Source organism: Rhynchophorus ferrugineus, unplaced genomic scaffold, assembly GCF_030347505.1.
Source record: "Rhynchophorus ferrugineus isolate W39M unplaced genomic scaffold, kcgeb_rfMv2 rfM2, whole genome shotgun sequence".
NCBI classification, from domain to species: domain Eukaryota; kingdom Metazoa; phylum Arthropoda; class Insecta; order Coleoptera; family Curculionidae; genus Rhynchophorus; species Rhynchophorus ferrugineus.
In genome coordinates this window covers 87065010-87083375 of record NW_027472581.1, presented here as the reverse complement: position 1 = coordinate 87083375, position 18366 = coordinate 87065010, and the positions used below count along the sequence as shown (strand labels likewise).

The 18366-nt window shown below is 32.7% G+C and overlaps 1 protein-coding gene across 1 annotated transcript; it reads left to right on the top strand.

The window, feature by feature from the left end:
* The first annotated feature begins 2328 nt into the window (after positions 1-2328).
* LOC143190778 (uncharacterized) lies at positions 2329-10145 on the top strand. Its single transcript, XM_076395337.1, has 2 exons — positions 2329-2512; positions 8261-10145. Exon 2 carries the CDS (start codon positions 8274-8276, stop codon positions 9696-9698), a length of 1425 nt encoding a protein of 474 aa, XP_076251452.1. The 5' UTR covers positions 2329-2512; positions 8261-8273; the 3' UTR covers positions 9699-10145.
* The last annotated feature ends 8221 nt before the right edge of the window (positions 10146-18366 follow it).

The window sequence follows — 18366 nt, the reverse complement described above, 5'->3', positions numbered from 1 at the left end:
AAATATAATAATTGATAATATAATTAATTAACATTTAACTTTTTCTTTAAAATAAAAAACTTGTTTATGTTGTGGCTTAAAATCTAGAGTTACATTTTTTTCCTTATCATATTAATCTTTTATCCTAAAATTCGTAAAAATTGGATCATGAAGGGATGAAAATATTCTTAGGATATTGCAATGGAAAAAAATTAAATATATTTAAATAATTTACTATGCATGTAAAATCGCACTATCTACCTGACTATAACGATTCTTTTGAAGGATACCGGTACATATTTAAATATTAAAAACATATATTATTTTTCACATATATAAAATCTGAAGACAAGTTATACATAGCATAAGAAAGACAATCGCATAGAATATTGTAATATCCAAAAAACACCGATAATTATAAATCTAGCTTTAAATTGTTGTACTACAAAGAAATGTTGGCTATTTGTATTTGTATTTATTTATTATAATGTAATAAAATTTACGTTTAGTAAACGAGTTAATCACAAAAAATTATCTAAATAGTATCTGTAAATATTGAACCATCAATAGTCATTCAAATCTCTGGTATTAAAATCAAAAATAAGTAGTGTTTTTAGTACACCAATGCTAGGAGATCGCGCTTGAAGAGTTTATATTTTTTAACATATAATAACAATTATGTTTCTTAGTATAATAACCGTGCCTATTTATATGATTCAATATGATTTTATGGAATTTGTATGACCATAAATGTACCTTAAGTAATGTGATAATATTTAAATATTTAATATAGAAAAAAGATAATTGGAAATCAGTCTTACTTTCTGACTAAGAAGCAGTCTAATTTTTATTTAAATATTTCATTTATACTGTGTGTGTGTTTAATTGTGCCTTACTAAGATTAAAGTTTTTTTTATTTTGTTGCTTTTATTACAATAAAATTTGTTGTACTATATATCGTATAACAAACTTAATTCCTTTGCATTATTTATCTCCTCCGGAGAGTTATATAAAACGAAAGAAATAGTAGATTGCAAAGCTTCGTCAGATAATAGCTTCAAATCTTCTGTTATGAATTCATATCACACTTTCTAATAACTTAAATAATAATAAATAATAAATTTATACTATCTTAAAACTTCATGACAAAGATTCATATATCATCTACCTATTGTAAATCCCTTCAGGTAAAAAATCTGTAACATCAGAATGGCTTGAGGGTAAACATATTCACTTATAACCAGTTTTCATTTTTTAACTTCACTATCTTCAAACAAGTTCTATATTCATATTATTAATAACCAACATAAATAACTTTTTGTTTCAAAACAATCCGCAAAATTAGTATTATTAAATTGTAATATTTTACTAATAATTCATACCTTATGGGCGTATATTTATATTGTATGCTAATTATTTCCTCTATTATTTAATAAATAATTATATTTAAACAACGCACTCATAGAATAATGATTTAACCATAAAACTAACCTAAATTAGACCACCTAACCACTACTCTTTTAAACAGTAACGCGAGGGCAGTAGACACTGAAAAGGCAGCTATTAGTACCGGAAATTTGTAAAAACCAGGGCATGCGCAAAGAGGTGTGGATGGCGCGAAACATTGTATGTAATTTATTGTCATCTTACACCTAATAAGTCGTTTTAAAGATAGTGTAAATGGGCAAATAAATTAGTTCCTAACTGTTTATACGACTTCCTGGACTATGTAGCCTGATTTGCTTTTCGTTAACGAGCAATATTTACATTTTTAATATGCAGTTACTAATATAACAATTAATAATTAATTATTTATGTCCGCAAACAACTTTATAACTTTACAGAACACCAAACAAACAAGCATTTTTTTTAACCGAGACATTTTAACAAAAGTAAATAATGAAATTACTCAACAAAAATTTTAATGGTTTTATTTTTTTACGGAAATTTTTTTCCTCGAAGCATTAAAGTGTTTTTTTTTTGGCAATAAAAAAGAATTATCAACATCATTTGCACAACGATTACGTAATACACCAAAGGGGTCCTTGAGACTATGGGAGATCTTGTCGTTATAATTCACTTAGCCCCAACGGCACAAAAGTGCATAAAATATATCACGATAACCGCTAATTAAAAAACAAACAACACGAATGAAGATTAACCACGACCCGTAAATATTTAAAATAATTTACATTCCTTATCAATGTAGCGGTGAACATAGTCCAAACAGCCGATACGATATCTGGAAACTACGAGCATTTTGCAAATAACCTTCGTTTATGAAAATTATTTCTTTATAATCTTTTGATAAAAATTATCGCAGGTAAACCGAAAACACTCTATTTTATCGGTTCAGTGTACAGTTGCGCGACTAGCGCGTAGTGAATGTGTTACTATTTTTCGATCGCTGTGGGTTAAAAACCACAGCGAAGTGACAAATGTCGTGCGCATTTTTATAGGATTCCTTATCGGCCAGTCCCAATTTTATTCGCATGAAATGGATTAACCTTATATCTCCGTACAGCTGAATACAGTAAGTTAATACATACTTTCGAATATCATTTCCAGTTTATGACAATATATTAAAAAATTATTAACTAACACGTATATTCCAACCATCTTAATGATAATATTGTTCTTTATCGTAATCACAGAGTAACAGCTGGCGGACTATCAAAACCAAGCTTCGCGAAATAAGATATATGCTTTATTTATTTTCTTGACCTTGGTATTTAATTGTATGCAGTTCGATACAGTTTGCTTAGAAACCAACAATATCCAAATAATGAAGACGGATGGATTTTATCGCTTTTAATAAGATAAACCGATGTAATAACGATGTATAAATATGTCGGTGTTCTCGTTCAAATAAAAAAGCGCGAAAATTAATTCACCACCTAAAAGGAGGCCTGAAACTTTGAGGAATACTTAATTAAACCAGATCTCAAAGTTAATCAAAGTCTCGAATTGTTATGTAACTGAGATACTGTCACGGATAGTGATAAAAATATACATTACAATAATACAATTCGTCCGGTGAACTATAAAAACACCGTATGTTAGATGATTTAACAAGTTTTGACTGTTTACAATAAGAAGTTCTTTAAATTCGACATAAAATTACGTTTCCGCGGCTAATATTCCATCATCTCTCAATAAAAATGTTTGTACAACATCCAGAAGTTATAGAAGTCAACATCTGGCCAATAGTACATATCACTCTAGAGAAAATTAATTCAAGATTGATTTAGTTTGGTTGTATGAATCCAAATGTTAAAGCAGTGTCATTCCATGGCACAGAATGAAAGAAAAATGAACGAGGCCCTGGGTAATGAATCGAAAAAATATGGGTATCTTATAAGGTCATATTTCATTACAGAACTAAACAGTGACTATAAAATAGTTTTGAATATTTTTTATCACCGTCAATCCATAGTCGAGAGTGTCTACTTCTCAACCAATAAACTGCTGTTGAAGTAGCAGGACTCTTTCAGTCCGCTTTCTATAATTTTTTCAGAACTGTTTTATTTGGTCGGAACTCAGAATCATACAGACGGATTGGTAAAATAAGAGCACTAAAGAGGCAGATTTTAATCTTGATTGTAATATATCCTCTCAAGAAGTAGTTACTGGAAGATTCGGCTTGATACTTAGGCCACTTTCTTCTCCTTTATTACTTCTTGAATAATTTACGTGGAACTACATAAGGAAATAAGTTCGTTACACTCGTATAGTACTACAATAATGTGCAAAAAAGATTTGTGTTCGAACCTTCAGTCACTGTTGCGAGCACTGTAGTGATAGCAAGGAAGATGTTGAGGGTTAGCTGGGATTGTAAAGGAATTATCCATAATGCCAATCCAATAATGTATGTTAGATAGGGTCGATCAGTAATGCGATTGAAGTAGATAATTAATAATATTGACCAGAATTAATCAATAAGGAAATACAAAAATCTTCTAAAAATATTCTTTCAATGTGAAGATAACTTTTTTCGATTCTTTTCTCGCTCATTGTACCATGTTGCTACAACAACGTTTCTATAATTAGTACATTAATTTATCTTTATTATTTTTAGATATTTTTGCACGAAACAAATTTAAGACCTGACTAGGATATTCAACATTTTTCAAGTATTTTTCAGTATCAAGCTAAAAGTCCGCAATTGTCATGCTTCAAACTAATTCAACATTTCTAGCATTTATTTCTTTATAACCTCATCATATCATCATTTAAAATTATTTGATTCAAATGTATTAATAATAGGTTTTGTGAGAGAAAATCTGGATTATCGATAATTAATTGTACTTTTTATATGAAACAAAAACAATATCTTCGTAATTATTAAACACGTATCTTATTTCCATCTGGAAATAATTCTCTATTCGAATTATATTCTTAAATTATTCAGGCACACTAATAATATTAAAATATTAAGGCTGCTTATACATTACAAACTTTACTTGGCTATATTATATATGTTTATATTCTGTTTACAAATAAAGTTTCATTTACATCACAAAGAACAAAATATTTTGAATTTTTCTAGCTCTAGTTTCAACTGTATTTTGTGTAACCTAGTGTACTCCTTACAGTGTATTATTTTGGCTTTTTTCTAATATTATGCATACCTATACTTTCAAATTTTGATAACCAATTAAAGACTTTTTGATAGAAGATACAATAAACATTTCTCTAAGGCTTTTTCTTATTAGTAAATCATAATTCAATTGATCATTGACATTTTAAATAAAACCAATCTCTGGAGTAAACTCCTCACAAATAATATTAGTAATATTTTAGTACACATAAAATATATCAAATAAACATTAGCTTGTAAACCGCAAGAATACATAAAGTAGTAAATAATAACTATGAAATTGTAAACACTATATAAATATAAATTATTTCAAATATTCTTTTATCTCCTTTGACAGCCTTCAATAAACCTAATATAATGTTGTTTTAAATGTAAATAAAAAATTGGTATAACAACACATATAAATTGATTTATTATAAATAAATTACACAATGGAGATTAATAAAACTAATACATATCATCGTAGGTTGACATTATCAAAATAAAAGCTAAATATCTTGCACTAAAATCTCCTATGTTTTTTTTTAAATATATTTTAAAGTCTCCTTTTACCAACCATGGGTTTATCTGGACTGGGCCTAAAGTTTAACGTGGGCTCCGAACCACGGCCCTCAGCATTAAGCCTACCGACTGGCGAGTGACCAACTTTAGAAAACATCCCAAAAGATATCCGCTCTTACCCGCCTGGTTACTTACGTGATCGGGACCATTTTCCTTCTTGAATTTTACACTTTTGCCTTCACAAACATAAATTTACGACCATGCCCCAGCAGAATTCGAACCCGCAGCTATCGCAACACTACGAGGACCGTTCTATCGCCTTTACCACTGCGCCACCAAGCCGGACTCGCTTATGTTTTAAACAACTTATTTGACATAGTATTGGGATGTACCTAGCACTATATACTGTTTTCGCATCAACATAACATTATGATTCAGATCAGATTAGAATATCTTCCAAGCAGATAGAATATATCCTTTTTATCTTCTTCCCATAAGCCTTCCAGCAAGGTTTCGTGTTCCCTATCATTCCTATATATTATTCTGCATCAGTATATGACACTTTTACCTATATTAAAAAAGACTGATTTATTTTATTCGTTTAACTGAAGTTGACGTAGTACTAACACTGAAACAAATGTCTTGTTGCTTCATTATGATTTTTAATTAAAACCATTGTGGCATAATCACCATAAATATATATTGTGCAATAATTCAGGAATGTCAATGGTAAATTTTAATTAAGTAGCAGATTAATTGTCACCTGTCCCAACACACTTTATTTCCTATAATTTCGAGTAAACATCTTCAAGTTTAATCTTGAAATACAGGTACTCCTGTAGACAGATTGGGTCACATATTTAATTATAATTAAGACCCTCATGTCAATCCTAATCAAGTACCTGCGCAATGTCAAAAGATAGCGGAAAAAATGTTCCTTCCCTCATAACATTTTTCAAATATGTTTGTGATTGTATAAGTTTTGCATCTAGTGGAGTGACTTCCCTTGAACCTAAATACCAAATGCACTGCTCACCAATATTATTAAAACATTTCTCCGATTCACATTTATTTCTCAGTTAAATCAGATTGTCTAATAGGTATTTTTTGAATGTCCATATAATGTACAAGTGCATTTCTTAACATGAAGAAATCAATTAAATCTGGAAATTCCATTATTTCGATAATATTTGTTGATAATAATGAACACTTAAGTAGGATCACTGCTTAAGGTTGCTTTTGTTTCATAGTCACTTGCAGCAGGTTGAATTTCCCCTGGAGATACTTCTCTAAACACTTAAATTATAAATTCATAACAAATATTATACAAAAAGCATTATATCAACATTGCTTACAATATAAAGGACATACGAGTAAATATAAATAATTATATTTATAGTTACCAGAAACATTTATGTAATACGCTGAAATAGCATGAAAGAAATATACTGTAAACATTTGGAATATTATCAGATATGCCACGCGAACTGAAGACTATTTTGTTGCAAAGTGATATCATAAAATAAACATGTCCTCGATTAAGTCTGTACTTAATCTAACATTCAATTTTAAAATAAACCTTAACTCTTTTATATCTACATACATCATGTTCCGTAAATATCTCATTGAATATTATTGAACAAATATGTCTAAACATTAGCTAAGCAAAGTTACACTTATCTAACATCGATAACTTAATAAATACATCAGAATTTGTTGATAAAATATAAATTTGTTAATAGATATATACCCCAATATGTTTGCTCTAAAAAATATAGTCATAAATATAAAAGATGTAATTGTCTTTGAATATCATGATCTGTATTAAAACTAGTCTAATATATTATATCAACTAGGGTAGGGAATTATCGACTGAAAACAATAGAAAGAGTCGATAATCGCAAAAAAGAGTAGAAACAGTTGATATTCAACAAACTAGTGACTGAAGATAGTAATCACTGGTTCAGCTGTTTTATTCAGTTTGTGATGTCGAATATATGCGAACCCTTTCCCGTATAAACTGTGAGAGAGTATGGGAGAGGAGAAAGGTTGGAGATGATTGCTTGGAGCAGTTAATTTTATATGTTTTTATATTTCCCAATGGTAGTATAAGAGAGATGGAGATATTCCTTTACGTACTAAATTTAAAAAACAAAAGGAAAAAAAGTACTGAATACTATTAACATGCAATTAATAATTTCATTTTAATGGAAGTAGAATGTCTTTTTTATTTGAATGTTCTGTGAATCAGTAAAAAGGAGCCGAAGTTTTCGATGGAATGATATAATACCCCAATAGTAGTTGCCAGTTTTAAATAATATACTATGATTAATATAGGAATCCCAATAGAAATTAAACAAAACGTATAAACTAAACATATGTGTACAATAACCATGAATACTAAATAAAAATTAAACATATACCTAATCATAGAAAGAAACTTATCCAATGGTATAATTAAAAATGATCGTACAATAACTACTAGAGCCTTTTTAAATAAAATAAATTCTTTATTTATTATTGAACGGAAATATTTTTTAACAAAAATCGAGAGAGTAACCGAAATATTACCTATTATTTATTTCACATTCACAATTATAATCTTTTTACCCTATTACATTAACAATCTTAAAAAATATCGTTCCAAAATGCTGCTCTATTAATATACAATGTGTTGTTACTTACAAGCAAACTACCACAAAAATCATAAAACTATATATATTACATATAAATCTATGTAAGCATAAATTGGGTACATTTTTGTCAAAGTCGCGAGTAGGAGGACAGAGCCGGAACGTTAAACATCAGTGGAATGAAACTAGCAGAACCAAAAATAGTAACTAAATATACACGACTGAAACAGTCGATAGTAAATAGTAACAAAAACAGTCGGATCGAAAATAGCGACTGAAAACAATCGACAGAAAAAGTAGTCAATTACTAAACAGCCACTAGTCCATTTCAGTCGATAGTTTCCAACAATACAGAAGATATTCTAAACAAAGAAATAAATCATTGTAATTTTGGGAATTGTTATTTAATTGATGTCGTCTCTTTTACTGTACCCAAGAAACTTTTTTATATACCTGTTATCAGTTTCCATTCCATACATTAGCTATCTAAACAGTATTATTTTAATCACCTAACTGATCACATATTAACGAGACGTTATCGTTTCAGATACCAGCCTGATATGTTGTCGAAAATCTATCTCTGCCCGACCGATAAGAAGCACTCCTGTTCCTGGGAAGGTAGCTGCAACGACATAGTGGATCACTTCAACGAGGAACACGATGACTTAATCTCATACAGCAACACCATCAGAATAAACTTGTCCTATTCTAGCGAGAGCTATTTGCTCCTGTTCGACACGGAAATATATCTCCTGCAAACTCGCACCATGGACGATCAACTCCAGATATTCCTGCGATATCTGGGACCTCCAAAAATGGCCGCCCATTTAAAATACGACATCAGTATCGAATGCGACAATAAAAGACTGGACAACCATAACATCCAACTGCAGGATAATTATTTCGCCATCAGCTTGGAGTGTATACAAACTTATTTCGGGGATACCGCTCATATTTACTGCGGTATCTTCATTCAGAAGACGCTGGAAAGTACAAGTTCTGATGACGGGGTTGATTTGGATGACGACAAGTCTATCAACGCATCGGCTGATTCGGTATCAGGGACCTTACCAGTAGAACTAGACTACAACGGATTAATTTCCAGACAGACGGATGGCATATCGATCAGATCAGGATCAGTAAGCCTCCCTAAAAAAAGACTACGCTCGGAGGCGGATGACAGAACCACCATTTGGTACGAAAAGGAGGATCCTCGAAGCCACAGCAATCTTCAAAGATCGAGTAGTTGCATCACCTCGTCCAAGATAAGAGCCGCTACACGGACTGGAAGCACTTTGAGGGCGATTAATGAGACGGATTTGGATGTAGAGTTACATTGCAGCAACTGTCACGAACACCTCTCACTACCCATATTTTTGTGTAAAAACAGGCATAATATCTGCCAGATTTGTTACCGAGACGAGAAGTTTTGTAAAATATGCGACAAGGATATCACTGCGGATAGGAATATCGAATTAGAGAAAAGAAGCGAAGGTCACTCATACGTCTGTCGTTATAAATTAAACGGTTGTCCAGAAACCCACGTCTATCCGAATATACGAATACACGAAATCAACTGCATGTTCTGCGTGTACACTTGTCCCATGGATCAGTGCGGGTACAAAAACTCCTACAAACCCATGGTAACCCATTTGAATTTGATACATAGTAGCGTGAAAATACTCGAGTCCTTCATAGCCGTATTCGCCAAATACACCGAACTGTTCCTTGTAAACGAGAGACTGGGAATATTTTACTGCTCGGTAAGAATCGTCGAGAACGATAAGGTCATCTGGACAGCCAAATTTTCCGGACCTCCACAACGCAAATTCTTCTGCGAGCTAAAATTCAAGAACAAGAGCATCAAACGTCCCACGCTTCTGACCAAAATCGGGGACCACTACGTCATCGAACTGCTGATCTCGGAGATGAAAGACCTAAAAGTGAAAACGAAAAATTCGATCTTAACCATAACAGGATCGTGATACACTTTCTTTATTGTTAAATGTCTTGTATATGCAGCTAATAGGTGTCGATATATTTTTAGCTAATTTATATAGACTAGTAAATTAGTATTAAATTTAAAACGAATTTTTGCTTTCAAGTTTCAATACTACTTTATTTTGTGTGATTTTTATTGTAAATAATTGTTTTAGTTTATCCCAAATAAAAAACTCATTGTCAAATATGTATGTTTTGTACAAGCAGCTTTGCTGTTTTTCTATATGTTATTTTAATGATTGAATGAACAGTATTACATTTTTCTCTATAATGTATATTAGAAAATTGCAATGTTTACCATTATGGAAATGTAAATAATTAAGCAGAAATTTATACTTAATATGTAGTATCGGTCTTTGTATAAGTTACCTTTGATGTGTTACCTTTTATGCAGCTTTATACTTTTAAATATAGTACTGATTGAATTAAAATTGTTATTTCTTACATTCCAATTACACCCTACTACAGTGATAAAGGCAAATTATCTAGAATAGCGATTAATATTAAAATTGGTTCTATTTTTGGTAAGACCATCAATATATTTAACAGATATCACCCACGCGTCGTTTTAAATTACAAGAACAAACCTTCCTATTCGGAAGTCATATGTAGGAAATCATGAAACACTCCTTTAAGTTTATCACCATATACTTTCAAAACTCATACTAGAGCAGAATCCCTTAAAAAATATTTGTATTCTATTTAAAATATTCACATCCCAAGAAAGAACACCTTTGAACTCTTTTCGCAATTTCGTAACCATAAAGGTCCTACCAAAAGTTATACGTAAAATAGAATAGAAGAATATTTGATTGTATTGAACAAAATTAAATCGATGATATATAGGAATAATGTATAACCATTTTAATGAGATTATTTTAGTACTCAATAATAATATAAATATTATATAGGACCTAGGAATATATGAGTGATGATCATTTTCATTATTTGGAATAAACAATAACAGATATAACAAAAACTACATAAGTAGCTACCACTACAACCCTTGAGGCCACCACGCATTCACCTACAACAAGTTCAAAGAGGGGCAACGCTAGTGGGTTGGTACCATGGGGTTCCTGGCTATAGAAGGCCACGACGACGACGTCTCGCTCTCTTTTATTTACCTAACTCCGTACTTCCTTTACCAAATCTAATATCCTGTCCATTCTCCCGTCGACCACATGTATCATTCAATATCGAAATAAACACGTTTTTATTCAACCAGTGTTTTCAGTTCCCGTGCGAATTTCTTCCACAAAATAGTAGTGAGTGTTCGGACAAACAATCGCATCGACAGCCATACATTCCGACCGACCCGACGAACATTCCTTCCTAAACATACATAACAGAATTTTATATATACAGCTTTAAAAACCTCTGTGGATTTACAATTTACAAAAACCTGCGAACATAGTTAAGTATAGTTATGCCAAATTATGTGTGAAAAAAATGTCGTTTTAAATATATGTGAACTGCACTGGCCCAAACATGAACTTGAATAGCATTATTGAAACAAAATTACTAGACAGCGGAAACCAGTCGTAACATATGTGCCATGTCGTTAGATTTCAGCTTAACGTCTCAAAGTTATTTCCAAATATTTATGTCGTATTAGATGTACAAAGATCAGTCTGTTCTCTTTTTAGATAAACAAATGGCTCTTGATCCTACAGTACCTTATTTAAATGGCATTATTTCACGCAATTTATATATATATATATATATATATATATATATATATATATATATATATATATATATATATATATATATATATATATATATGGTTGCATATCTGCATATCCATTTAGAACCGCATAACCTATTAATTTATCAGTTTTATGTAACTGTTCTATTTTATGCAGTTACTGTTGCTACTCTGTAAATAACTGATAAAACATACATATAATATAGATAATGCTCGTAATAGACAAATTGAAATGTTTTTGATTCATTTTAACGCAAATACTGGATTATTAAATTACATATATGTGAACATGTGGTTCATATGAAATTGTTTATCAACTGTTAAATATTAATATATTATTATCGTCCAAAGATAATTATTTAAAAGATTTTTGTCAACAGGTCTCTTGGATCAACCATCAATTTATTTCTGACATTTATAAGTTCACATACACTATACACCCCTTTCACTTGCGCCCTTTTCATGTTATGCACGCCAGTTCTCTGGGTTTACTCCTTATCATTTGTCAGATTTTAGATCGGTTTGCTCCACTTTATTATTATATGACTAACTGTGCATGAACATTTCTTTGTAGATATTTCTTTACTTTTATGTACTATCAATAACCTTCTGCATGTGTAGTTATCATAATTTTCTACATTACTAGTACAGCACTAGTATAATGCAGATAGAGTATTGATATCAAAAACTGCTTTAGATGACTCCTGTATATATTCAATCCAGAATATTCATCCTCCTATTTGATTTTGAATGTAGTAGGTACATGTTTTAGTCTAATAACTGTTAAATAAGCTCGTAAGTTTTACTGGAGACTTCCTAGGTGCTCCCTAAGTCTATGGGCTGCCCTATAATCCACTGTCGCTTCTTGGGGGGTAGACATGTTATAAAATTCTTAAACCTGATAGTGAGTGATTAAAGATACTCTCTATCTGCTGATATGTCTTGCAGATGAAGGCTTAATCATTATTTTTTCAGCTCTTGAATTTCTCCCCTAAGATATTGAGTTTTATTGCTAATTATGTTTTTTTATTTAAAATTCCAAGTTTGTACCTCCTCTCTGTTTCCTTTGTTGTATAGTTGATATCTTTGGTCATATATCGAATCATATTAGTTTTTTTATATGCTGCTCCTTTAATAACCTTCACACGAAGACTCATCAATTATTAACACAATGATCATTTGACAATGATCAAAGTTTTTTTTTATGCTAAATTCATGAAGAACGACGACGCTTTTAATAAGAAATATATGCTAATAAAAGTATTTTATTAGGGTAAAAATGATGTGGCTCGGTGAATGGAGGTAAAACGAAATAAAACAGTGGTGTTTACATAATGTGACCGTTATTTATTGGCAATATAAAAAAAATGTGAAAATACCAAATAATAAAACGGATGGCAGCGGAGTTACCTGAAGACGAGGCTTGGGCAGTCGATGGTGGCACGTCTTAACCGAACGAGGGTTGAGCACTGAATGACCGAAATACCCTTCAATAATATCCCAGATAAACGTATCGGGGTTGCCGGCAGCTATTCGTTGTCGGGTTCCAGTTGGCACCCCGCCCGTGTTCAACATCTGTGATTATATTTCTGGGTATTTTATAGACCGTTATTCCACGATGTAAAATTCGACATGCTCAAGGTCGCTACAATACTCCCCTGCCAGAATTTTACATAAAATTATTTCAAGCAACAAAAATACAAAAATGTTTGAAAAAAAATATCAATACAAAAAAATATATACCAAACAAAATGTGCTGTGTAAAATGGGCTTTGAAAAATATGATAGTTCGAAACGGTTGTGGTTGGTACGGTTGCGATCTGGTACGGCTGTTGATATCTTCCGGTCCTACAGATACTGTTGCATCATCGTCGCTTTGGCACTTGAATGTGGTCCATCGACGACGTTGAAAACAAGCTATTCTTCAGACAGGGCTCCCGTAATCGACGCTGTGGGAGGATCGACTGTTCGACGACGTGGTAGCTTATTTTCTTCGACGACGAGACGTTAGCAATTCTGGTACTTCGGCGAAGACATAACGAATCTACGGTAACTGCAATCGGTACCTAGCTTCTGGAGCTGCTCTGTGATTAATCCGTAGTCACATACGTTAGGTTAATTCAGAAAAAACAAATAACGACGGTATCCGCCCGAAGCTGCCCAAAGCCTTTTAAATCAAAATATCTGCCATTATGACGGAGACGGCGAGCGAAGGAAGACATTATGATTTAAACATAGCGCCGAAAGAAATGTTTAGCCGAGACGCTAATGATTAAGCAGTGATGTAAAAATATTCCAAAAGATTGTGAAATAAAAATTTTGACAAAAAAAAATTTAAAAAAATGAATTGGAAATAATGAAATTAATCGGAATAAAATGAAAATGAACCTTGAAGGTAAAATTGAAAACGAATCGAATTAAAAATATTTAAAATTTTTAAACAAAAAAAAAATATAACGGTCACGTAAAATACACCATTTTCTACGTACCCTCCATTCACGAGTCCAAACCCAATTTTGCGAAAGATCACGTCGGGGTCACCACTTTAGGGTAAAAATGATGTGGCTCGGTGAATGGAGGTAAAACGAAATAAAACAGTGGTGTTTACATAATGTGACCGTTATTTATTGGCAATATAAAAAAATGTGAAAATACCAAATAATAAAACGGATGGCAGCGGAGTTACCTGAAGACGAGGCTTGGGCAGTCGATGGTGGCACGTCTTAACCGAACGAGGGTTGAGCACTGAATGACCGAAATACCCTTCAATAATATCCCAGATAAACGTCTCGGGGTTGCCGGCAGCTATTCGTTGTGGCGTTCCAGTTGGCACCCCGCCTGTGTTCAACATCTGGGATTATATTTCTGGATATTTTGTAGACCGTTATTCCACGATGTAAAATTCGACATGCTCAAGGTCGCTACAGTATAGATTTCAAAAGATGTATTGTGATTTACCAGTAAGTACCTTGGTTTAGACCACTTTACTGAATGAAAGGTGAATGAATTCCTTATAGGCTTTTATGTCGAAATCGGCCTTTTGGGTGGAAGAGGCAGCGAACAGCTCCGAAAAAGCCATTTTTGGTGAAAAATATTCGAGGTCCTGCAGGACCAACGGTAAGGTGCTGGTTGAGATGTAGACACTTCTCATTGGACACCGGCTGATGATGAGCATCATATTTATTAAATTATCAATAAACAACAAAAGATGGTACTGTTAACAGCATTAGATGTTGGCTCATTGAATAGCAGACATGATATGAATATAGCACAGAACTCGGGATGACTAGATGTTTTCAATAACCTGTTTTTTCATTTTCATTTCTATAATATTCTATTTAATTTCCTCCTAACTTAATGAATACCTTCGTATGCTACCAATTTTAATAAATAAATTTCATTTTCCATTTCGACCCATTTCAAAAACTTTTCTCTTTATATTTCGGCCATTATTCTCCGAAATACTGCAAATAATTTCCACCTAAATAATTCTTATCCCACTTTATCGGTCCGCACCAAAACCATACATGAAAAACCGTTCCAAATTCAATATATCTGATGTAGATAAACAAAAGACCAAACATTCATATTAAGCTCCTTCCGCCAAAATAAACACATGGTTAAAGTTTAACTCGACAAACATTACAGCTCAGGCGAAGTTTGTTTTGTTCCCACGAAAAACTACACAAATATTGTTGTTGGCGGCGCGAGCTGTGTAGAACTTGTTATAAAAGCGGATGCTTTTTCGGATTGTTGGAACTGCTGGAAATAAATTTAATACACTATTTACCACTGGTGAGTGTGGGACACGTTACCTTGTTCAACAAAGTTTTAATCCTCCTTATTTTATATTCTCTTTGTATTAACAGTTCAATTGAAAGGTCCCCAGCCTACCATAGTAAAACACATTTTTTGGTAAAATGAGTTTTTTTGAATCAACATAATTCCCTTCAAGGGTGACACATGGATTATAGCGACCCTCCTTATTTTCAAAGCCCAATTTATGGATTTTTGCCATCGTTTTCACTGACTTCTGACACGGTGCATTGTCTTAGTGAAGCAGCACTTTCTCTTTCTTCAAATGCGGCCGTTTTTCGGCGATTTCGTCCTTCAAACGGTCCAATAACGCTATGTAGTAGTCGCTGTTGATGGTTCTTCCTTTTTCAAGGTAGTAAATGGAAATTATTCCACGCGCATCCCAAAATACAGACGCCCGAAACTTGCCAGCCGACTGTTGTGTATTCTCACGCTAAGGAGCGGGTTCATCGTATGCACTCCACTCGGATGACTGTCGATTGGACTTCGGAGTGAAATGATGCAGCCATGTTTTATCCAGTATTACATATCGATACAGAAACTTAGGTTTATTACGGCTGATCATCTTTAAACGCTGTTCTGAATCATCAAGTCGCCGCTGTTCTTGGTCAAAAGTGAGCTGGCGCGGTACCCACTTTGCAATGAGCTTTCTCATACCCAAATTTTCGTAAATGATATGATGTACACGTTCAGTTGATATCTTTAGTGTCTGCTATTTCATTCAATTTCAATTTATGGTCATTCAAAATCATTTTATGGATTTTTTAAATGTTTTCGTCGGTAACAACCCCTTTTGGGCATCCACTGCGTTCACCGTCTTCGGTGTTCATTTCACCACATCTATACTGAGCATACCAATTCTTGATTATTGATGTTCCTGGTGCAGTATGCGGAAACTCGGCACCAAGCCAAGTACAACTGTATTTTTTCCATTCAAAAAGCAATATTTTATCAAAACGCGAAATTCCTTTTTATCCATTTTGTTCACAATAACAAAATTTGCTTCACTCATAATGCTATAATTCACAAGCTAATGACCCGACAGATGTCAAATTTCTACCCGCATTTTTTGAGGGTTAGGGTTAACTAAAAAAACGTATGGATTTAATTCTAGTAGCGCCATCTATGCGTCAGGCCGGGGACTTTTCAACTGACTTATTATGTAAAGCAGTTTTTCACATAAGTATATTAATTAGCTTTAAAGCTATTTTATTCAAGGTATTGTCAATCGATAGTCGCTAGTTTTTCCCACATTTCAGGCAATTTACGGATTTCATCTCGAATGAACGATGTATTTCTTGAGCCTATCTACTGATCGACCAATACGACTAATTTTTTAAATATTCTTAAAAAGTTAAGCGCTGCTCAGGCAGGTTACGACTCATCTGTCTGGAACGAACAAACTCGTATATATATGAAACAAATAGTAATCGGATTGTGTAAGGTCTGGGGAATACGGCAATTGGGGTAACAGTTCCCACTTTAATGGTCTCCAACTATATTTCAAAGAATTCATTGTAGTCGACAGTGGTTCCAATCAATGGTTTCATTAGGCTTTAGCAGTTCATAGTATACCACACCAAACTGATTCCCCAAAATACAGAGCTTTTGCTTGGGGACCCGGTTGGAAATTTACGTACTTCTGCTTATTATGACGCGTCCACTTTTCATCAACAGTAACAATACGATGCAAAAAACTTTTCCGATTTTGTCGGTGAAGCAGTACTTCACATATGACGAAACGGCTTTCGGTGCATCTTAGCTGCAATTGATACGGCACAAAAATACATTTCTTATGTTACTCTCAACAATTCTGCATATCCTTCTTAAGTTTTACACGGTTCTTATCATCGAGTAATGCCTCCAAATGTTTAGGCCTCTTTGTATTCGGTATAAATTCAACACCTTAAAAACGCAAAACCAGAATTAACATGTTAAAGTCTATGAAGCATAGTTGCCGTAAGCTTGATAGAATATTTAGTGAGCTTCAACCACATTTTTGTTCAATCTTCAACAAAATAATATACTGACATACTGAAAGTATAGTCTCACTAACGCTTTCACCATAAAGTTAAGTAAAGTACTTTAAAAATAATTGAGTAGCCCCTAAAAATAAAAAGACTATAATTTTAACTCTAAGAAGGATCGATGGAAGAGGTGGTACTACCATTAACGTTATATTCTAATGGAAACTAGTATTGTTCAATACTTAGTGACCATGCTAAAACATACCTTATATCTACCGAGATTTTTGACTCTATCGATTATGACTTTGCATATATTTGGTGAATATATTATCTTTTTTTTTTCGCGAAAACAATTGTAACCTAATTTAAAACAATTATTTCAGGGAAAATACAAGTCAAAATTTAAAATTCAGTCTTGAAAGCATCCATAAAAGCTGAAATATATGAAGCTATTTGAGGGATGCAGAACATCTCTTCATACACTGTTGGGTAGTATAGTAAGTAGTGTCAAGATAACCCACGAAGGGGTTTAAAGGAACTTCCAGATGCTGCTTTTAAAAGAATACAATTCTTAAAATCAACTAAGTAATTCAAGGAAGAATATAAATATCAAGCTGGTATATTAGGTCACTCATTGTAAGGCAAAGACAGTGAAAGTTGATGGAAAAAAGTAAACTTCGGAATCAGTATCGATTAGGTTTTGTTAGTCATAACATGTATTAATAATTCATTGCACACCTATAGTTTTCATGCTGGAAAAATGATTGGTTATATTCCTGGTACAGAATTAGTGTTTCGATAGGTCAAGGCTGACTAACATGGAGAAATAAACCCTAACTTATTTTTGCAGCGGTGTGAAAATCAGCTTTTAAAGAACTTGGAGGAACCATCTGTTATTGTTATGGACAATGCACCAAATCATAATTCACTGGTGGAGAAGATCCCAACAAGTATATCAACAAAGCCCGCAGTTAAGTTATGGCTTAAAGTAAATAAAATAAGTTTTGAGGAAACCACGTGAAAAAATAAACTATATCAAATTGTTACTTTGTAAATATAAATGAACTATTTAATTGGCATCCGGTGAAATCCCGATGAGAATTTGCCGTAATGGCATTTTCAGATAATTCGTATTCTGTTCAATATTCATTCAATCAA

What these genes read in the sequence shown, in the direction of transcription:
- LOC143190778 (XM_076395337.1), top strand. Translation starts at nt 8,274, where the DNA reads ATGTTGTCGAAAATCTATCTCTGCCCGACCGATAAGAAGCACTCCTGT.